Raw genomic sequence first — 23720 nt, 5'->3', positions numbered from 1 at the left:
TAATTACATTGATGTCTGATGGCAGATATAGTAAATTTGTTTGCATAATGACCACATCAGCAAAAACCCCTGTTTATGTGTGGCTATAATCAGTTCAGCTAAATGACAGTTGGGGAAAAAGCCAGTATCATCATTTACTATTGGGTGAAGAACAGTGTATGTTAACATAGCAATTATGCATTTCAATTCTCTATGCCAAGCCAAAACACTTTGTTTTTTTGAAGCCACAAAGTACAATGCTTTCAACATTTCATGATTCTTTCTGACCAGTGTCCAAAAAAGTATTTAGTTTTCGTAAAGTGTTTAATTGTAAGGCAATTATTGGTGTCAAGACTACAGACCACAGTTCTTCCATAACAGAATATTTTGTTTCAGCTGAAACTAGTTAACAGGGTTTAAAGATCAAAAGCTGTCATAGTTTTTTAAAGAGAAGCTTCTTAGCTAGTAATACAACAGGCTTTGTAATAGGAAGTGGCAAGCAACACTAATATGAGAGAAGGGGTCTCTTAAGATGCTAAGCAAGAACAGATGGAAGTTTTAAATGCAAGGCTAACATAAACTGTTCCATATTTTAGATTTCCTGTGACAGCGGTCAACATTATCACATCTTAAATACACTCACTGTAATAACAATTTGTAAACGCAGGACTTTACTTTCAATTGATGAAAAAAAAAAATGATTTGAGGAAAAGAAATCTGTCCCTATTCTTTCTTATGACAGTTTTATTTTCTGCCCGAACAACTGTCACATTAAAGCCAAAACTTGTAAATTCCATAGCTGGCAAGTTCTTAATGTACCCGGTTTTTAAAGATGTAATTGTTATAGCTTGGCAATGGCAAACTAACAAAAAAAAAAACGTATTGACCAAAAGGCACTTGAAATTAGCTACCTGAAGCTTAAAGTACACCTGTGCTGAGACTATGGACATTAATCTACATAACATTAACAAGCAGTAAAAAAAAAAAAAAGCTTTACGTGTCACCAATGAGTTCTCCAGCAACTTTTAATGTAAAGTTATTCTTACTTAACACAACAGAGATTTCAGAATCAGGGTTTAGTATGTTTCTAAGGGTCCCCACACTGGTCATGCCCATTCTGAACAGCAGGGAGCTGAGGGGTATAGATGTCACATTCAGTTTTGCTTTACAAGGGTTTGCTGAACCCATGTTAGGTCTAAGGGCAGGTGGATGTAAATGGAAATGCGCCCATTTGCATCAAACTACCTCAGCTCCATCACGTTTATATATGAACAAATTGTGTAGCCCTCTTTTGGGGTGGGGGTGTTATGAGAGATGACACTCCCCAAACAGTATATTGCGCTAAACCTGTAGGTAACCAAGAGAATCACAACCTTCTCTAAGTTGAGGAGTGGGTTTGATAATAAAGTTGGCAGTGCCTCCACCCAGGACAGGGCCTCTGTGAACAGTGGGGCTTCACTTCCTGTGAAATTAACCAGTGATCTGATCAAAGTAGTTAGGAGCAGTGGAACTACTGCAACCAGTATATAACACTATCCATAAGCATATAAATGCACACCAGTATAGAAATACTTATTATCTCTAAATTTTGGCAAGCACTTTGTCAAATTTTACGCATTGAGCACTGCGCATATGAGATAATAACATTAAGAGAGAGATACACCTTTCACAGGAATCAAGAAACTGTGGGCAGCTGCAGTTAAACTAATTGGATATAAGAATTCTTGCTTAATAGTCTCTGTTGCTTGCATGGGTGAAATACAGCAGCAGCAGCAGCTCCTGTGTGTGTAAAAAGTCACGTGGCTAAGTTCTGCCTCTACTTCCCTAGAAACCTCCCTTTATAAAACATTACAGTCCTCCAATCAGGGTTTCTGACCCAACTAGTAGGAGCAGGAAGTGTCTGTCTATAACCACTTAACCAGCGAACGCTGTAGTAATTAACAAGCACTGTCACTTACAAATACAGACAGGAGAGGACAACAGATCTCTACAATGGAAAGGGGAACAGTCCTTTTCTGTTTTACTTTCAGACCTGGACAGACTTGGAGGTGTCAGATGTAAACAGATGCGTGTCCTTTGACACTTGTCTGCCCATCGCTTCTCGGCCTTTTGGCTAAGATCAAGTGTAGTATCTGTTCTTATCAGTTGGTATGGACCCTGATGGTTAGTATCGGCAGGGGCTGAAATGAACCGGGGCGCTCCAGACGTCACTGGGGGACCGGGAAGTAGGCACTGTCAGAGAAAGCCGGATGGGTCCGTTGCCTTCTGATTTGAATGGGTCCGCCCCTACCAGTTTGAAGGGAGCAAGAGGGCTGGTTCGTCATGGAGGCCGGTCTGTATTGCTCCTGGATGTAATTGGTGAGGAATTAGGATGGCGGTGGGAGGGCCTTTCCTCCTGGGTTGAATCTGGCCTTGCAAAAGGCTTGTCCCCAGTTGAAGGCAGGCTCACCCTAAGCTGTCCACGTTCCAAACCTCCTGGTGGGCAAGGGCTACACTCGGTCTGGCTATTGGGCCGGGGTAGAAAAAGCCCGTAGTGTATGTGCCCCTGGGGTGGCAGCCCAGGGGTGCCTTAATTCTCACTGGTGAGGGGCAGCTCGCCTTGAGTTTTTCGGCACCATGGTCACTGCACCTACGCACACTTTTTTAAGCACCTGCCTCTTGGGCAAGGCCTTTTGGCTTCGACCAGAGGAATTTTTATTCCGGCCGGAAGGCCTGCCTTTGTATTTTCACAAGGGCACTAATTCACCTCTCCACTTCCCCTCCCCCACCTTTTTGTTTGTGTGTGCTTTTTCTTTGTGGTTTGTCACTTTTCTATCACCTTTTTTCACTTGGCACGACTTGTAGGGTGTGGGTCCTCGGGCCCTACCTTGAGTCTTGGGAGGGGGTGGATATGGCCTTTTGGCTTGGTCCGCCCTCTCTCATGGGGTCTCCCTTCGGGGGAGCCCCACTTAGTACTCGGTGGGGGCTGTTTCGGCAGTCCCCCTGAAGAACGGGGTCAGTCTGGTTCCGGCCAGACAGACCATGAGTACCTCAAATCCCTGTCAGGAGTCTTGCGCCCCGGGGGATCGAGGTTCGGGTCCTACCTCTTCGGAGGGAAGACCACTTTGTTCGCACACCCTGTGCACTTTTTGTGTTCCTCACGTTTGTGTGTGTGCACTTTTTTATGCACCGGGTGAAGTCTTTTGAGTGTGTTTCACACGCTACGGGCTTTAAAAAAAAAAAAAACTTGTCTGCCCATAGACTAACATGAAGCTTCTATTCAGATCTGCCTGAAAAACTGACAGGCAGTTCTAACAGGATATAAACATCTACTAGCTGTTTACATTAGAAGGCTTGCAGGCTTCCAAGATCTGTCATCATAGAAAAACATATTGCATCTGTTGTGAATTTCTAAAATGGATTCCTTCACAATGCTTGCAGATACAGAGATGAATGAGAGCTTGTTTTTTTGGACTTTTACTGCGTGTTTAGAATATGTAAAATACATTAGTGTGCATTTTCTTTGCACAGGTTTACTTTAGGATAATTTAAAGTCTCCATGCTTTGTTTGCAAAGGATTGAAAGAGATTGCTAAACTGATTGCTTGGAAGTTGGTTGATTATGTTATGACTTCTCTGATAGCTTTATGGACCAGTTAATATTGCCAATTAAAGACTATGATACCCTCCCTCTTAGATTGTAAGCTCTAATGAGCAAGGCCCCCTGATTCCTACTGTTTGAAAGTGTATTGTATTTGTACTGTCTAGCTTCAAGTTGTAAAGCGCTGCGTAAGCTGTCGGCGCTATATAAATCCTATATAATAATAATAATAATAATGATCAATGGTTTAATATAGCTACAACAGGAGAATAGGATTGGATACTGAAATGCACAGAAATGTTTTAGTTCAATATAAGCATTTCAGGCATTATACTTGTTGTGTGTAGTTTACTTTTAAGCTGTTTCATTGGGTAGTTCTATTTATCTATGCCTACTGACAGTGGGGTTGATTTACTAAAACTGAAGAGTGCAAAATCTGGTGCAGCTCTGCATAGAAACAAATCAGCTTCCAGTTTTTTTTTTTTTTCAAAGTTTAATTGAACAAGCTGAAGTCAGAAGCTGATTGGCTACCATGTACAGCTGCACCAGATTTTGCACTATCCAGTTTTAGTAAATTAACCCCAGTGCTCCAGTTTTGCTAACAATGTGTTGGCCTTTTTTCACAGAAGTCTTGACCTGGCTATTGATGGCTTAATTTACCTTATTAGTAAAAAGATCCATTCAAGGACACGTCTTGTCCCTTGTTAGTGGAATAGTTGTAGTTGTATTGATGGAATAACATGTAGAAAGATCAAAGTCTTGCATGTAGACTGGTGTCCTAAGATCCATGCAAATAAAATGATCTGAGGGCAAGTGTTGGCTTGTTATTAGTAACATTTGTTTATAGACTTGGGGGGGTAAACCCAGTGTAAATCCAGCCTAAAGGAAGGATTCTCCTTCCAGGTACAATTAAGGTCTCACACACACTGGCATTGTACAGTAAATGCTAGTCAAAAAGTAGTACTAGAACTTTATCTGTTACAGTGTATCTGTCTTGGAAAATTTATAACTGGACAATAATCAATTATTTAATACAATGCCACTAAAGACCTACATTTTCTTTTATTTACTGGTACAGCATATAAACCCTTCTGTGTGGCTTCCCCCTGAACTTCTAGTTGGGGAGCATGACCTCTGGGGGGGGGGTCATTACAGGTCAGGTTCAATTTAATAGCTTGGATCAGGTGAAGTGATAGGCAGGAGGCACCAAATTAAATCAAAATCTTTTTCATTTAAGTGTAAAATAATAAAGTAGCCTTCAGGCTATTATCTGCGGGTTCATGTGCTGCTTCAAGATAGTATGTGCATACATTGTGCTAAGAAATAGTTTTTTTTCTAGTAAAAGGCTGCATTCAAATCTGATTGTGCAATGTGAGGAGGCTGCTCTTTGTATTTGGCAAACATCACAGCTAATAGGGTACAAAATCAAGTTTCTTCCTAAAATGGCTATATTGACAGGAGCCATTTTCAATATATAATATTAAAATTTGCTTTCTCAGCACATAACAAAAGGAGTAATTGCTGATTTAGATACAAAATTTTATGCAGACACTGTTAAACCTATTTTTACGTGCTGTTATGCTTGGCCATGTGTTTTCTTTATACAAACTATGATCTCATCATTACTCAACTAGATACAAGTGAAGCCATCAAAGTGCACTACAGGAGAATTGCAATAGTTTAATGCCAAACAAATGTTTGTAGCAAACAGCTGTATTACCACTGATTCTAATTTACTCAGCAGGATTTCCCTTTCATTTCTTAAGTGAGATTAATGTCATGTATAGTATATACAGAGCTTCTGACCTCTGGCTAAATAATGAGTTCTTAACTCTGTTGTGCAATGTTTTGGGTAACTAATGAGCCAGAAGAAGGATACATTAAAAACCAGGCTTAACCTCCAGTAGAAGAATTTGGTGTACTTACTGGCCCTACGGTTGTACTTTTAAAGTAGAGGTGTTGTTATACCATCTGTTACTAAGTATAGCCCTTGAAAAAACAATTAAATAAATAAATAATTAAAATACAATTTCCATAGTTGATCAGCACACATGTGTGTTATTCTGGTAAATACAATGCTGCCCCTACTACCCTGCTATCTGATGATTAGTACCTATAAGACTAACCAAAACATAATGAAAGGTTTAAATCAGATTTTTTTTTACTTTGTTTACTGTTAGATTATGCAGAACCAAAAATTTTGAAACATTACAGCTAAGACCGCATTCACACTGAAGCGGCACGACTTTGGGGGCGACCTGTGAAGTCGCGTGCAGCGCGACTTCGGCGCGACTTGCACGGACTTCATAAAATGAATGTCTATGCAAGTCGCTCCAGGTCGCCCCGAAGTAGTACAGGACCCTTTTTCTAAGTCGGAGCGACTTGTGTCGCTTCTATTAGAACCGTTCCTGTACTACACAATGGACCGTGACGGTGCATGACTTGTCTGGCTGACCAAGTCAGCCTGACAAGTCGTATTAGTGTGAATGGACTCTAAAAGTGCCTCTCTAGTTTCTTGCTACATACAAGGTAATTAGAACCCTACATGCTTGAAATTCATTTAAAGTTCTAATATTATAATTGCCATAAACCAACAGACCTAGTAACCAGCAATTAGGTAGCCAACCCCATCCAATCTGGCCAAACAGGGTATCTAGATTATGAGGGAATTATAAGCACGCTCATGACCACCAGAGCAGATAATGTATGTTAAAAGTATCTTAGGATAGCATTTACTAATCCCAAAAGTTTGGTATCCATTCCGCAATGGGCTCGATTTACCAAAAGCAAATAGATTATGCATTTTGCAGTGCAGGTGCACTCATTTTACCCCAAGCTTAGGGAATGTGGCGAAGCGCTACTGATTTCCATCATCCAATCATGTGCAAGCAAAAATGCTGTTTTTTGATTTCTGGCACCCGATTGTGAATTCTCTACAAAGTAAAGCTTCACCACATTAACTAAGCTCTGAGGAACATGACAGCAACTGCATTAACAAAGTGTCCAGTCTATTTGCCTTTAGTAAATCAACCCCATTATGATGTTTGTTAATATTGTATTTTTACAAAAAACTATAAATAAGTGGGGATATTGGCCTACTATGTTCCCTTTGGTAATAAACACTTTACTGTCTATTGTGTGATTTTCCTAAGTTGAACTGAGCTCTGTTTTCTCTAAATGTAATATATTTCCATTAGTTGATTTCATGGTTCTAGAAATGACTTCTGTTAATAAAGTTCATATATTTCTACAAGCAAGGAGTATATGAAATAGATTTATGAGAAAGGAAGAAAATAAAATACAGGATAATATAACCCTTTACTAAGCAATTTCATATTATGGTCCTAAAAAAAAAAAAAAAAAAAACATGGTAAAAGAATCCAATTTCAGGTCAGAAATGGAACCATACCTGGTACAATTATTTACTAATCCTCATAGCTAGGACTGGAAATAAGGCTTTCACATGTCCTGTTTGATTTCTTTCTTTAGTGTACGTTTACTTTTATAAAATATACTTAAATGGAAGACATAAACCAGTAACATGTAAAATCGACCCCACCACCATATACTCCGGACTGGAAACAGAACAATAACATATTTATGGTTGAATGGTTAGAGGCTTTTAGGATATATAAAATTAAAGTAGAAAATTAAAATGATGTTTATAGTGTTATAAAGAAAATAATCACTGAAATAATGTGCCTTTACTTTGAAAATCTTTCAGTAAACGTTTGTGCCTATTTATTGTTTTAGAGCAGTGTTTCTCAACTTTTTTTTCTAGTCAGTTCACCCTTGAAAAGTATTTTCAATCTCAAGGCACCCCAACCTAAGACTTGGTTCACATTACTGAGTATGGGAGAACGTGTACAAAATCGTGTGCGTTCCCAACACACAGACAAACATGATGCTCTTTAGCAGACATGCAGGGGTATTATTAATTCATATTGATACCCCCACGCATTTACAAATGCGGTGCTTTTTTGGTGTAACTGTAAAAAAAGGGTCTGGGGCATATTTCTCTGCATTTCTATGGGTAGGGCGGCCCATTGAAAGTAATGGTTTTCCCAACACGGAGCACACAGCTTCACAGATGTGTACCAAAAGCTCATTCACATGTAATGTTTGGGGGAGTGGTAAAAAAATCACATGATTGAGCCACATTTTTACCACCCACAAATGCTCCCCCTTTTGCTCCAGAGGAAGCAGCCATGGTCATATGCATGCTGTGGCATCGGCAGGAAGTATACCACCAGGATAATGAGGCAGTGCTGTAACCACACGGTGATGCTGCCTTTGAGGCATTAAAACCGGCATTGAGGAGGTAATATGTTGCCTCTTCATCGCCTGTCATATGCCTCTGAAAAGAGATCCAAGCATGGATTGCCTTTCAGAGGAGCATCAGTTCTCGCTACTATTATCAACAAGTCCTAAAAAAAAGCAGTTCTGATCATTTGGGGGGTCAAGATTAAAATAAAGTACATATATACATACACACATACATACATACAAATGTATATAAACACACACACACACACACACACACACATATACATACAAATGCATATAAACACACACACACACACACACATATATACATATATACACACGTGTACACACCCACATACATACATACATACATACTGTACATACACACATATATACACATACACATACATAAATACATACACACATATAAACACATACTGTACATACATACATATATACACACACACACACACACAATTACTGTACATGCACTTGCACTGACAGGTACTGCACTGTAAAGGGAGGCAGAGAGCACAGCGCAAGCTCAAGAAGACACCTCCTCCTTTGATTGTTTTCACTTTGCTGAATGAAGAAGTTCCTACTGTGCCAATATACAGTTCAGCAGAGGAGTGGGAGCTCGGTGTAATCCACATTCCTTTCTTTACCAGGATGCTGTGGCATCCTTTTAAAACCTTATAACTTCAGACAGCACCGCAGGGTGCTGCGGCACCCCTGTTGAGAAAGGTTGTTTTAGATGACAATTATAGTGCCCTTAACACAAGAAAGGTCTACAAGCAATGTGATATAGGAGTAGGCCAAAGGACAAAGACTACAATTGTGTCCCCTATTCCACTGTATCATAGTGTATTATTATGCTAAAGTCTGCATTACGTCCCCGTACTCCACTTTAGATGTAGTGCTAGTGTAATGACTATGGTTATGTCCATAGGTCTTAGTAACATATCTAAATATATCCTAGCTCCAAACTCTATAACAATAAAAAAATCACTAAGCGGTTTAAGCCTTTCATTTATTTATTTATTTGAACAATAATAATGTTACATTCTGCACATTTTACTAGTACTGCTCTTTCATTATTAACCCCCTCTTTTATTACTAGGTTGGCAAACAGATTCAAGAGGCAGCGGGAAGAAGCAATCTTAAAAGAGTGACTCTTGAACTAGGGGGAAAAAGTCCTAACATTATTTTTGCAGATGCAGATCGTAAGTATACGTTGAAGTCTTTTTGGTTTGGTAGAGACTGGACAGATTAGGGTGGGTTTAAATATTTGGGATTGAAAACATTTAGTAATATAATTGTATTCCTGTTCTGAAACTGACACAGGAAATACTAAGGTGTATAACCTTTGTTCGTGCATGCTGATCATTCCTTGAACATATTTCTAAAGTTATATTTCCTATTTTTTACTTTATTAATGCATGAGGATCATTCTTTAAACATATTTAAAGCAAGTTTTTACACTTAGTTAAGACTAATGTAGTATCCAGTCATGTCTGGTACCTACGATCAATGGTCAGAGATGCTTAGGTCACACATTTTCTCCATTCTTATGTTGGTAGAATATCAACATAACCTCCTTAAAGCTAAAATCAATGTATATATAAAAAAATAATCATTGAATATGGTTCCATGTATTTTACAAATGTTAAATTTATTTTTTAACTAGTATAGGGACATGAATTTGTTTTAATATCGGTCACCTGTAATCCTGTTGCCTAAGACAGGGAGGGCATGCAGAAGAAGCCCATTAGGCTTGGCTGACTAGAGGGATGATCTTATTACTATGCTTCTGCTCCTTTATGTCCTACTTGTGGGCTTGTGGGTCTCTTTTTATTTCACAAAGCATATTTTAATACATATTAATGATTCTGCTGGTATTTCTATATCTTTTGCAGTGGACTATGCTGTGGAACAAGCACACCAAGGTGTCTTCTTCAACCAAGGACAATGTTGTACTGCAGGCTCCAGAACATTTGTTGAGGACACGATCTATGATGAATTTGTTCGGAGAAGTGTTGAACGTGCAAAGAGGAGAATAGTTGGGAGCCCTTTCGATCCAACTACAGAACAAGGCCCACAGGTATTAGGAAATTACCAGCACAGCAGTTTGCCTCATCTGTTAATATAAGACTGATTGTTCCTTCAAATGACATGCATTGATTATGATCTGACAGTTAAATTAACTTAGTGAACCAAAAGATATAATCATGAGTGGGTGGCGTTCACAAAAAGTGTTTTATAAAGTTTTACAGTAGAGTGCTGTATACTTTGACATCAGTCATTAATGAAGATATGGGTTTATCAACTATTTGTGCCATGTAAGATCCAATATAAGTTGAGCTTATTCACACAAAGTGGATTCTGGAAAATACAACCAGATCCACAAGGCATGCCCAACCCCTAAAGACACTAACCTGGTAAATCAATGTTTTAATGACTTCTTTAGCTTTTTTTATTTTCTCAATATTTACCAATTGGTTTGGCTAACAGCCTAGTGTGCACAAGCAGGTCTTCTGCTAAGGTGATACCAGCCTAAATGCCCTTCAGTACTGGGTGAGCAAATATGCCTTCTTCCCCCAAAACAATTATTTTCAGTCCCCTTTGTTAAGGGTCTAGAGGAGATATAAGAATGTGGGCTTGTTTATGCACCTCTTTTATTGGTTGGGTCGCATGAATTCCAATACCTCATCAACAGAACAGGGAATAGCTATTTACTTACCTCAGCAGGGGTAGAAAAGTTACTGGAAAAATGCTACCATTACATTCAATTGCATTCTTGTGAGGTGCAGAGGAGACCTCTTCATCTTTAGGCTGGCATATTTAAGGAGTTTGACCCTCTTGAAACATCAATGCAATGCTGAAGAGCTGGTATTATCATAGCAGACTGCAGACTCATGGCCCCTTTGTAATGGCAATTCAGGTATACCTGGCTTCTATCGATCTATCAAGTAAACTTTTTTAAATTGAATTAGTGAAACCTTATGCAACATTTGTAATTTTTTAATCTCTCCAGCCTTATACTTATGAATAATTATATTTATTGCTTTTCTTTCTTTCTTTCTGAAGACTGATAAGAAGCAGTACAATAAAATCTTGGAACTGATTCAGAGTGGCATTGCGGAAGGTGCAAAACTGGAATGTGGGGGCAAACCATTGGGAAGGAAAGGACTGTTCATAGAGCCAACTGTCTTTTCCAATGTGACAGATGACATGAGAATTGCTAAAGAGGAGGTAAAGTGTGCCACAAAGACAAGTCACAAGAATAAAAATACAAACATCTTGTATTGTACTTGATTCCCACAAAATCTAGTACATGTTTCCACATGTTCCACAATCCAAAATCTTGCTAGTTCACCTTTAAAACCCTAGTGTGCTCCTCCATACTTTCTGTTGTAGAAACGTTATAGTAGTACATTAAACTATAAGCGTCCAAAGACTGAAATAAAATATATCCAGAATACTGATTAAAATTGTATATAGGGTATATCAGGAGAAATTCCCTAGCTCTGCATGTGAAAGGTGGGAGAGGGACATCCCGGGAGACCAATGGGAGGAGTTTCTGGAGGCAGTGTGGGGGTGCTCTCTAAAGGTCTCACAGAGACTGTCACAATTATACATTCTGTTGAGAGTCCACCGTACCCCACTCAGGCTACATTTCATGGGCGTACGTCCTGATGCCATATAAGCTAATGTAATAGGGATGTAGAGGACTTAATACACTTGCTATGGAGGTGCCCGAAGCTTCATCACTACTGGAATGCTGTTGTTACTATGGTGAACTCCGCATTTTAGATCTCTATAGACATAGATCCTTAACACTATATACTAGGTTTGCTTAATGCTGTAATACCAGATAGGTACACTATATTGCCAAAAGTATTGGGATGCCTGCATTTACATGCACATGAACTCTAATGGCATCCCAATCTTGGTCCGTAGGGTTCAATATTGAGTTGGCCCACCCTTTGCAGCTATAACAGCTTCATCTCTTTTGGGAAGGCTGTCCGCAAGGTTTAGGAGTGTGTCTATGGGAATGTTTGATTATTCTTACAGAAGCGCATTTGTAAGGTCAGGCACTGATGTGGGCGAGAAGGCCTGGCTCGCAGTCTCCACTCTAATTTATTCCAAAGGTGTTCCATTGGGTTGAGGTCAGAACTCTGTGCAGGTCAGTGAAGTTCCTCCACCCCAAACTCGCTCATCCATGCCTTTATGGACCTTGCTTTGTGCACTGGTGCGCAGTCATGTTGGAACAGGAAGAAGCCATCCCCAAACTGTTCCCACAAAGTTGGGATCATGAAATTGTTCAATATGTCTTGGTATGCCGATGCCTTAAGAGTTCCCTTCACTGGAACTAAAGGGCCAAGCCCAACCCCTGAAAAACAAGCCCACACATAATCCCCCCTCCACCAAATGATTTGGACCAGTGCACAAAGCAAGGTCCATAAAGACATGGATGAGTGAGTTTGGAGTGGAGGAACTTGACTGGCCTGACCTCAACTCGACAGAACACCTTTGGGATGAATTTGAAGGGAGACTACGAGCCAGGCTTTCTCGTCCACATCAGTGCCTGACCTCACACATGCGCCTCTGGAAGAATGGTCAAAAACATTCCCATAGACACACTCCTAAACCTTGTGAACAGACTTCCCAGAAGAGTTTAAGCTGTTATAGCTGCAACGGGTGGGTCAACCTAGTGTTGAACCCTACAGACTAAGAATGGGATGCCATTAAATTCATGTAAGTATAAAGGCAGGCTTCCTGATACTTTTGGTAATATAGAGTATGATAAAAAGGCCACAGAGCATTGTTTCAGGCTTGCAGGCTCAGTTTACTTCATTGAACTTCCAGTACTCCCCTTCGCCTCAAATGTGGCCTGCACAGATGGGAACAACGTTGAGGTTAGAAAAGCTGATATCAGCATAGGGGCACCTTTTCCAAATTTGAGAAGGTATGGGGTAGCTGTTTGGCTTCTTCTGGTTTGGCCCCAACCGACTAACTAATGGACAGGATATTGTTGTGAATAATGATATCACAAAAAATGGATATGTTTAATTTAGCTGGTAATGCTCTGCTGAAATTTGTATGCCCTTGCTTTCCAAACGTTTAATGCTTGTCTACCTGCTTTGTTTTGGTGGCCCTAGTGTCCTGCTTGTGCACAGCCCTACATACGGCTCTAAAGCATTTCTGTGACATGAATTACAATACTGGTATGCTGAATTGATATCTGATGTGAACTACATATACTTTTAATGTCTGGTTGTACAAATTTGTGGCATCTCAATAAACCTTTACCTGATTTAAAAAAAAAATATATATAGAGTACTAAGTCCGCCTCCACCTCCCCTTCCCTCCCCATCCCATTGAACCCTACCATCCCACACAAAACCCCAGAAAAATGAAAGATCAAAAAACACTATGTACCCTACCATCAAAAAGTGCCTCCCTGGGATAGAAATAATAAAAAGGGGCAATGATTCTTTGCCCCTTTTTATTTTTTTAACTATTTCTATGCCAGGGAGGCACTATTTGGTGATAGGGTACATGGTGTTTTTTTATCTTCGATTTTTCGGGGGCTTTGTGTTTTGTATTTTTAATTAGTATTCTGGATATTATGCATCTCTTTGGGCTCTCTTTAACCATATGTTTCCAGGAACGCTAGAAGAGTTAGTAGTTATGTGAAATACACATTGTAAAAGAAAAGACACTGATTTTAAACAAAAACATTCCTTTTAGATATTTGGACCCGTCCAACAAATACTGAGGTTTAAAACAATGGAGGAAGCTATTGAAAGAGCCAACAATTCTGACTTTGGGCTAGTTGCAGCTGTATTTACCAACGATATCAACAAGGCCCTTACAGTCTCCTCTGCAATGCAGGCTGGAACAGTGTGGTAAGAAAACGTCTAGATTTTATCAACGTTTATAAATTTTTGTTCTCATACTGTTTTGACTTTTTATTATGCATTATCATATGAATTTATATAGTCAATTGTTCAAACAAATATACAGTATATCTACCTAGGTATAATCTGCATAGGTTTAAATGAATGCAAACATTACATCAATGCAAAACAAGACTTTTCATTTTATGATCTTAACTTTAAGATCCTGCAATATTGGTCTTTTTCAGAATGCAATAAAGGTTGTTTTGGAATTTGCTGCCTTTGGATTTTTATACAGATTAATATGGCCCTTTCTGAGTCCATGAAAACACTTTATTAGCAATGAAGCCTAATTAAAGTACATATGACGTCAGGTTTAGGTATTTGCTACAGTGCTATTTATGTTGCTTATAGCCCAAGGAACTATTTAAACAACAACTATAATCTGAATTTTATAGTAAAAGTACAAATGAAACTGCTGCAAAGATATTTCAGCAGAACCTGAAACTGAAAATTAGAGCTCCCAGTGTTTTGAAACTGGAAGGATTTTCCCCCATCGCTAATAAGGAAAGAGCAGAATGAATCCATTACAGGGTGTTTAAATGCTAACAATGAATTTCTGTTGTTTTGTGTATCTCTTTGTTGCATCTGGTAAAGAAGTACTTGTTCATTTTGCTAGTGTAGCAGGTTTTCCAGGCCTGTGGCCTGATGTGGGTCTGCCATCAGTACTGGTTACCTCTCCAGCCCATGTGAGCTGCGACACTGGGTGTGAGCACTGAGACATCGACAACTCCGGCATCTTTGTTTGTTGTTTTATTTGATTTAAAGGGGATGGGAGAAGGGAATGAGTGGGATACTCCTTTAGGCTTCAACTAATTACACTTGGGACTTTGTTCCTGAAAAATGCCCGTTGGCGCTTCCTTGACACCAGCCAGGGCCAGCCAACGCTCACTAACTCTGAGAGCACTCTGTCACTCAATAGAAGTGATGAATCCTCGACCTGAAGTCCAGAAGATCCAGGACTGTGAATGGTAGAACTACTGACACTGTTGTACTGCAAGTCACTGAATACTTCCCTCCCGCCTTGCACTGGCTTGAGGTAGTATGTGGTAGGATTCTGTAAAGCTGTAACTTCCAACTGGCACACTCTGTCCAATTCAGGGCCCAACTGCAGGCACCCCCTTTAACCTTGAACTCTTCAGGATCCACTGACTATGTACCCTCTCTCTCACTTCAGGGTCCTCAACCTAGGTATTCCCTTTCCCCACTAGCTGGCACTGGATCCCAGAACCTCCCCCGGATGATTCCCTCTAACTCTAGGCAGACCCCCAGGGGCAATCCTCAGTACTCACGACCTGTGTAGGCTTTCCTGGGACTGGACCCCTCTGATTCTCTGCAGGTTCTTGGCACACCAGATCCCCTCAGCTTAGTTCAGCACTCTCTCTGAATCTGCAGACAACAACCAGAGATCCTCTTCCTCAGACAGGAGGAGAGACAGCCGCTCTCTCCCTCCTGGGACTCTGCTCCCATCAAAGAGATTGTGTCATGCGCCACCCCCAAACCACTACCCACTCCCAGAATCCTTTGCAGCATAATCTGCCTTCTGGGGTAGTTACAAGACTGGATGTGTCCCCTGATTGGGTTTCCTCCACTGCCCTATGAGAAGCCTCTCACAGGAGCCAGTGGGGAGACTCCGCCTTCAGCAGGCACACCTGGAAACCATGACACCCTGGCTAAGCAAATCACAGCCCTGCTGTTAGGCAGACAAGGCACACTATACCTTTACCTAGCACCTACCTGTAGGTTGCTACAGTAGAAATACATAAGGGGTTCATATAGTGAACTTGGTGTTGAGTTATTCACTTTAAGGTCATCACAGAGGACAAGGGGGCACTCTTTACGTCTAGAGGAAAAGAGATTTCATCTCCAAATACGGAAGGGTTTCTTCACAGTAAGATATGTGAAAGATATGTGAAAATGTGGAATAGACTCCCTCCAGAGGTGGTTCTGGCTAGCTCACTAGATTGCTTTAAAAAAGGCCTGGATTATTTCCTAAATAAACATAATATAACTGGGTACTAACATGTATAGGTAAAGTTGATCCAGGGAATATCTGATTGCCTCTTGGGGGATCGGGAACACATTTTTTTCCCTGCTGTAGCAAATTGGATCATGCTTTATTGGGGTTTTTTGCCTTCCTCTGAATCAACTGTATAGAATTGTGTATATGGGATTGTATGGTTGTCTTTTTTTGTTTTATTGGTTTTGGTTTATTGGTTTTGAGTGATGCCTTAAGGTGGCATTAATGCTTCTCAATATCTCAAGATACAGTTCTTTGAATGAATGTTGTCACCCTAGGACAGAATGTGTGTTACTGGCAGGACCACATAGGTTAAAAAAAAGAAAAAAGAAAACCAATGCAGCAACAAAATGTAAAGACTGGTTAGCTGTGATATATTAAGTTATTTCTCTTATATAAGCTATGCTTTAAATATACATCTGCTGTGCATATATTTTTAATCTGACTTCAATTCATGTATAAGAGTAAGGTGCTTGCTTAAATATTTTATCAAAATATATATATATATATATACATATACTGTATCTATCTATCTATCTATCTATCTATCTATCTATCTATCTATCTATCTATCTATCTATCTATCTATCTATCTATCTATCTATCTATCTATCTATCTATCTATCTATCTATCTATCTATATATATATATATATATATATATTACTCTATACAGTGGTGTATATACTATAGTATAGTGTAATGCACACTATGTTTAGTGGTGTATTATTTGTGCATGGGACACATAGAAAACAGTCATTTAGTAGCATTCCCACCATAAAAAGGTTGATTCACTAAAGGAAAAACAGAATATTGATTTTGAATAACCAATAGAGGGCTGGAAAATTAAAAAAAAAAAAAGATTTTGCCTTGCTCATGTTTGGATTTAAGACACATCAATGTATTTACTAAGCTAACTAAACACTCTTTTGATCTTGAGCAATAAATTGAAGCTAAAGATCCTGTGAGTTGTAATAAGTATAGTATATAATATATATAATTATATAATAAGTAAAAATGATATTCATTATAGTTAATTATTCATTGCTATATACAGTAAGCTCCAACATGGAGGCTCTCATAGACTAGAGGTAGGACTGCACTTTACAGAGGGGCCCGTACAAGGAAGTGTGTGACGTCCACCTATATTTGCAAATGTTGTGCACCTAAAACAGTTTTTAACACAAATTGTTAGCGTATATCATTTTTGCTAGCTACAGTAAGTGTACTAGAAAAAAATAGTTTACTCCTATTCTAGTTGTCCTCCAAGCATGGCAAGCATGCATAGCCCTGTATTTGTAAAGTTGTAACACCTTACAAAATTTGAATAAATTCACCTTTGAATTCTTTCAAACATGCTGGCTAAATGTCACCTTAAATTTGGTTGCAATACACAATGCTTCTCCGATGTTTATAAAAGAATCTGCATGGTCAACTGATGTGTATTGTAGTAACTACATTTCCTGTCCTACTAATGTGTATTGAGTTGACTAGACGTTTTTCCTGTATAAAGATGAATATTTAGGGGTGAGTGCTAAACAACATATCTAGAGTATGTGGAACTGTTAGCCTTTGACAATGTGAAAATCATATAATTTTCGTGTGAATTAAATGTGAATGTTTTTCTAATGCAGGATAAATTGTTACAATGCTTTAAATGCTCAAAGTCCATTTGGAGGATACAAAATGTCTGGAAATGGAAGAGAAATGTAAGTGCATCTTATAAACTCATAACATTCTATATATGAATAAATGTACTTATTTTACACAATGAATTGTTTTCACATGTATTCTGGTGCTAGTGTCAACCTGTATATGTCAAGCTTGGCATTACCACTGTAACATATGTTACAAAAATAAATGTTAAAAGCATCGATCACAAAGGCTGCAGTCAAAGAAACCATTCCCCAAATCATTTGCCACATTTACTCTGAGACAAACAAGCTAGATATATTCACTATATCTAGATATAGAGTCACTACAAAAGAACTGCATGTGGTAAATGTGTCTGGAAATGGAACCTTCTATCTCAACTTGATCACACAATTTATGCCAGCCTTAGAGCAGTCACCACAAGGCATATGCTACTAACTTTACTAGCGAGAAGACACACTTTTTTGCACGTTCTAATTACGTTTATTTATTTATGTATTTTATTAGAGGTTTCTGTTCTTTGACTTCAGGGCTACTCTTCTTCTAAAGAAAATTCTTGGAAAAAGTATTAGGAAAATTCATACAAAAATTCTCCGAACATTTGAATGTCGAAAGATTTTGTTTACCTTTTAACATTTGATTTTGATATTAATGGACTTTACCAAAAAAGTAATTAGTTAGGTCAAGAAAAATTTTCCATCCTTCTCCTTCGAATTTTCAACTCACTGCATTTGAAAATGGACGTCAATTTGACCCACTAATGATTAGAAAAACAAATAACTTTCTAAGAATGTTCGTTTGACATTCTACCCAGCTTTAGTACAAATGAGTGCAGGAGTCATTGGTAAGTAAGACACAGATGGCAGAGGTTAGGAGTAAGTGATACGGAGAGTTCAGATATCAGGAGAAAGGCTAGGTTCACATTTAGGCGGCTCTGCGGCCTGTGTTTGCACAGAAATGGTGGCTCGTTCATTTGAAAGGGGTTGTTGTACCATGCAGGAAAAAACCTTTTTTAAACCACAGCTGAATGGAAATCGCATTGGTGCTTTTGCACCATGGGATTTTCTGCACCCAGCAATGCTCTGCTGGGTGCGTGGACTGCTTTTGCACCACACAATTTCCTGCACCTGTATATGCTTTGCACTTTCAGATGCGTAGGGGTGCCATTGAGAATGAATGGCAGCCCAACATGTCTGCAAAGGAGCAGCGCGGTTTGGCTGCGAATGGTTGTGGGTGCGGGAACAACCCGCACAAGTGTGAACCTAACCTTAGTTAAGCAGAGAGTTGTAGGTAAGGAGTAAGTAGCGCTAGAAAATAGGGCATTTCATTGTTACACATTATTAATTATACATGTCCCCATCATGTTAAAAAAGTGAAGTCTGGAATACAGTTACTCAGTAACCATTTGCTGGTCTTTACTTTTCCAAAGTAAGAAAACAGTAAATCTGTAAATTGAGTGGTTGCTACTGACAAATCCAGGTTTTTGTCTCTGCAGCAAAAATGTTTCCTCTATTTTTGTGAGCTGGGTAAATAACCAGATATCTGCTGTAACAAAAAAAATAATATTTACCAGTCAGTCAGGATGTGTAGTCTGACCCACAATGAGCAGGCACCATGGCCACTCCAATATGGTACTGCTGAACTTTGTAGCCAATTGTGCAAGTTAAGCAATACTCAGGAGGCAGGCTGACCCACCAAACTACAATTACTGTACATGTCCACTTAGGCCTGCAGTTCTATACAGGGGGTAGTCAAGGCATCTGTACAGTACAGGTTAAACTGTTGGACTATACTGCTGGGGATTTTGCCAGGGATTCTTATTTGCCAGGGACAGACCCCTCAAAACAGGGACTGTCCCCACAAACAAGGGCAGATGATAACCATAGGATAGATAAAAATTCACTTTGAAAGTTAACATGCTATACTCCTTTAACAAATCAGGGTCAGTGTGGCCAAACCCTAAATGTATTATTTTGACTGTTTTAGTATTTCATAACTGTTAAATATGTAATATGTCATTTTGAGAGTTACTATGTTTTAGGGTCAATGGGCACCACTTCCTTTCGGAGCCATATTGTTTGGCAGGTGTGTTCTTGTTTGGATTAACATATTTTGTTGTACCTGCACCATCATAGTGGAAACATTCTGGCATGTACAGATTTTAAGCCACTGCATAGCAATCTAAATGTCTTTTTTACTTAGCCATTTAACTGAATCTTAAGTTCATAATTTCTTATTTTGCTATTCTCTATTTCAGGGGTGAATATGGATTGCGGGAATACACAGAAGCCAAAACAGTGACCATAAAGATCCCACAGAAGAATTCCTAATAAGTTTATCAAAGCCAGCATACTATGATAAAGATGACCATTGCTCGCTAAAAAGAACTAAGATGTTGGTATTCTATAACACTTCACTGAACTGGACTGAAGGTTGATATGTAGGGACAAGCTCTTTTTGTAGAATGTCTAATACCTTCTGTTAAGTTTATTCAGACCACTACTCAGAAACAGAATGTAATATACAATGACCTCTTTAAGCTGTTTCTGTATCTACCAGTTAAAATATGGACAATATGTATTAGCCAGCCTTAGGTCTTTGATATACTTATTCTAATATGTAAGGGAGCCAAATTACTGCCATCTACAATAGATGAACTTTGTACTGAGGTTGTTCGATTGGTAATGCAAAGAAAAAATACTTTTTTTTTTGTGTGACTGCTTGTAGATAGGTCTTCTAGCTCTTTGACATATCTAATATATTTGATATTTTCACTGCTAGCATGTTGGTCATTGGTCATTTTGCAGTCTTCCAGATTTTGCCACTTTTGGCCAAGTTTACTCTTATGTGTAAACAAACATAATAACGGTGAGATTCAAAGTCAGATATTTTACCCTATTTATAAGAGCCCTGAACTTTCCTGTGATCTAGCCAATGTTTTTTTAAACTGGATTTTAATTGTAAGATTCTTATTACAAATTATGGTCTTAAAATGAAAGAGGAGGTGGGAGGACAGGGGTTTTCTCTAGTAGTTCCTGTTCTTGATTACTCTGAAGGCTCTATGTTCAGCCTTAGCATTCTAAATGATATATTAAAGCTTCCATTACTGGCTTTATTGCTCAATAAAATGGACACTAGATAAATCAAGCAGATGTTTCATTTTTTGGACATTTTAAATGTTTACTTGAAAAATGGCTAATAAAATCTGGAAGAGTTCTGCTTTTAAGAGGATCCATTATAGAGCACTGTAGGAGACCTTAAAACTTAAAAAAAGGAATCATTCAGATTTAAAGTTACTGTACGCCTACACATAAAGGCTTTCTCTTTTGACTTTGTTTTATAAGTTTATAGGTTGGGTTTTTAGTTTTGTATATATTTTCCTTTAAATTGTCATGAGGGCAGGGTTAAGTGTCTTCCTGCTCCTAATCTCTCTGCAACAACTTTAAATATGTACTGCATGTGTGTGTATATAAATATATATGTATTTTATTCTATGTCTTTGCTTTACACAACTATACAATCAGCCTTTCTCTAGTCTTAGATGCATGCAATGTAGATGCCATGCAACGATAATGTTATTCTCTCACTTAAAACAAAATCCAGATAAGAGGATTGGTAAAAATGCAGCCCCTAGCTCAACCAGTAATACTCATGGTATATTGGATTTAAGTAAGAAATGTTTATGGTGGTCCACAGTTTTTTAAATGTACCTGATGTCTACTGAGGTGTGATAGCCATGAAATATGATAAGTCAGTTGTATGTTTAAAACTCTAAAATGCTCATGGGTATATTGGTCGCTTATAATTACGTACTCAAAGAATGTCAGCTTAAGCCTTAGCAACAAGAAAATATGAATGCACCATGATAGTTTATTGTAGCTGTATGATGGGGATAGTATGATCTAGGCAGTTAGTCTTATGGTACAAAAATATTTAGTAGTTAGGAATCAGAAAAACAATCATATGGGCTTTACAGGTGACAGGCAATTTTTTCCTTTGTTTTTAACCAAACCCTTTTATTAACTGGAAACTGGTAACTGTTTTATAAATTCACTTACCTACAATGCCCAGAGATATTGATATTTATAAATGGTAGTTTTGCAGGTGTTTTAATGTATAGGGCTGGGGAAAAACTAACTTATATGCAAGCCACAATGAGACTTTGACTGTTTTATAATAATGAATGCCACAAAATACTGCAAAATCAATCTGCATGTTTTTGCTTGATCATAATTCATGTATGTACAGCTGTTAAAATGTAAAGGATATTAATATTTTCTATTTTTTTTTCATTAAAAGTTCAGTTAACTGATTGGTCTCTGTGTGTGGTTTCTTACAATGCTTACCTTTTTTACCGAATGCATAAGCAAGTCTGAAGTCAATGTTACTTCAGAAGGGGCTCCCCCCAGCTTTCCAATGTTCACCATGTAGTGAAAAGGCTGCAGGGAGAAACAAATGAAGATCAATAGGCTGGTGTAGTCTGCTAAGGCCTAAATATTGCATACATTTGTGTCATCATGAAGCAAAGGCAAACACATATATGTATACTGTATCATTTAGGTCAGTACCCCTCAGATCAAGCAGTGAGAAAATCCCAATAGGAATGATAATGTGTGTGGAGGAACCCCTTTTAACGAGTAAAAGAGGAAGCCCTAAAGCCGTGTTCTCAATTTCAGTAGGCCACCATATGTGAATGTCTTCCAGATGGTAATACAGCTTTTTTTTTTTATCAGCAACAGCCTAAAAGAATACAAAATTATTATTTCATGTTATAGCATGGATTATTTCAACTGCAATTCTGTTATGAATCCTGGAAAACATGCATTTGACTCCCAACGACTGGAACTGAGAAACACTTCTAACCATTCCTGAGCCTGGTTGCTTAGTGAGAGCCACGGGTCGTACCGACCTGATACTAACTCTGATAGAATGCCTAAAGCCATTGGCATTTAGGAAATAGACTGGTACATTCTGAGGAATTTCCTTGTGGTTTTTGGGTGTGGTAGAAACAGTCTAGTGACATGAAATGTTCCATTTGTTAGACTTTCAGAATCTCTGCTAAAAAGTTGAGGAAAAGCTCAGTGACCATTTTGCAGGAGAACGTAGTTACACTGTAAATAAGATCAATGGACAAAAAAATTTCTAGTCACCAGGAAAACCTTCCTGTGGCTTGCAGACCCTAAATATTTTAGCTTGATGAAGAGTATTCACTATTGATATCAGTGTATGTTATGTGCTTTAGAAATTAATCTTGCTTTAGAAATTTTATGTGCTTTAGAAATATTTAGAACAAAAAACAAAAAAACAAAAGCAGAATACCTGAATTGTACAAAGTATCCCCCCGTGTCAGTATTTTGTTGAACCACCATTTGCTTTAATTACTGCCTTTAGTCTCTACTAAGTTTGCATATCTAGACTTTGCAATATGCCCTATATGCCCACTCTTCTGTGCAGAACTGCTCAAGTCCAGTTAAATTTGATGGTGACCATTTGTGGACTGCAGTCTTCAAGTCATTCCACAGATTTTCAATGGGGTTTAAGTTGGGGCTCTGACTAGGCCACGCAAGGACATTCACCTTTGATCCTTTTCTATACCCACTATATATATATATATATCTGCATGCAAATATTGTTAAAAAATTGTTTTTTGATTAATAATATAAGTCAAAATTATAGGAGGATATGCAAGTTTGAGTATGTTTCTCTAAACTAGAATGTTGGCGGTTTTAACATGTTTTGGTGTGTAATGTATACACAGAAAAACTTGTCAAAATAACTATAAGCCAAGTAGAGTTGTTTGAGGGATAAACTTATCTGACACAAATCATTTTGATGCACCATATTTCAGGAACATTCACTAAACAATGCAATGTGATAAAATGGAAGGTTTAAAGGGTCAGTTCAGGCTCAAAAAGTCCTTTACTCCAAATTTTAACCTACTCCTTCCACTCAGGTGCCTAGTTACCTGACTCCTACAGCTAAAGCCTTCCATGGTGTTTATGCTCACATTCAGAAATCCTCTTGGTGCCATTTTGTTAGCACAATAACCTCCTTTAGACATGAATATGGCTTACACCAAGAGTGCAGGTACAGCCCTTGGTCTAAGAGATGTTTCTGGCAGACAGAGTTGAAAAGATTTCAAGGATGGAGGTTGAAAGGCCACTTCGATTGGAAAAAGGCAAGTAGGCACCAGGGTGGGGGGAGGATTTAGCTTAGGGTAGGTTGGGGGTAGGAAGTAGAGTTTGGGGGCTTTTTTTTATA

At 38.6% G+C, this 23720-nt stretch overlaps 1 protein-coding gene across 1 annotated transcript in view; it reads left to right on the top strand.

Annotated features, from left to right (window-relative positions):
* The window catches only part of ALDH1A2 (aldehyde dehydrogenase 1 family member A2), a 60065-nt gene extending 39027 nt beyond the window's left edge, over nucleotides 1-21038 (top strand). Inside the window, exons 8-13 of the mRNA XM_082256057.1 lie at nucleotides 8945-9047; nucleotides 9741-9925; nucleotides 10912-11076; nucleotides 13579-13736; nucleotides 17441-17515; nucleotides 19717-21038. Coding sequence (XP_082112183.1) covers nucleotides 8945-9047; nucleotides 9741-9925; nucleotides 10912-11076; nucleotides 13579-13736; nucleotides 17441-17515; nucleotides 19717-19789 — 759 coding nt within the window. The 3' untranslated portion in view covers nucleotides 19790-21038. The remainder of the gene's footprint in view (nucleotides 1-8944; nucleotides 9048-9740; nucleotides 9926-10911; nucleotides 11077-13578; nucleotides 13737-17440; nucleotides 17516-19716) is intronic.
* The last annotated feature ends 2682 nt before the right edge of the window (nucleotides 21039-23720 follow it).

Source organism: Pelophylax lessonae (genome assembly GCF_965119305.1).
Source record: "Pelophylax lessonae genome assembly, chromosome: 4".
Taxonomy (NCBI): Eukaryota; Metazoa; Chordata; class Amphibia; order Anura; family Ranidae; genus Pelophylax; species Pelophylax lessonae.
The sequence above is the reverse complement of the archived record's forward strand: the minus strand, read 5'-3'. Positions and strand labels throughout refer to the sequence as shown.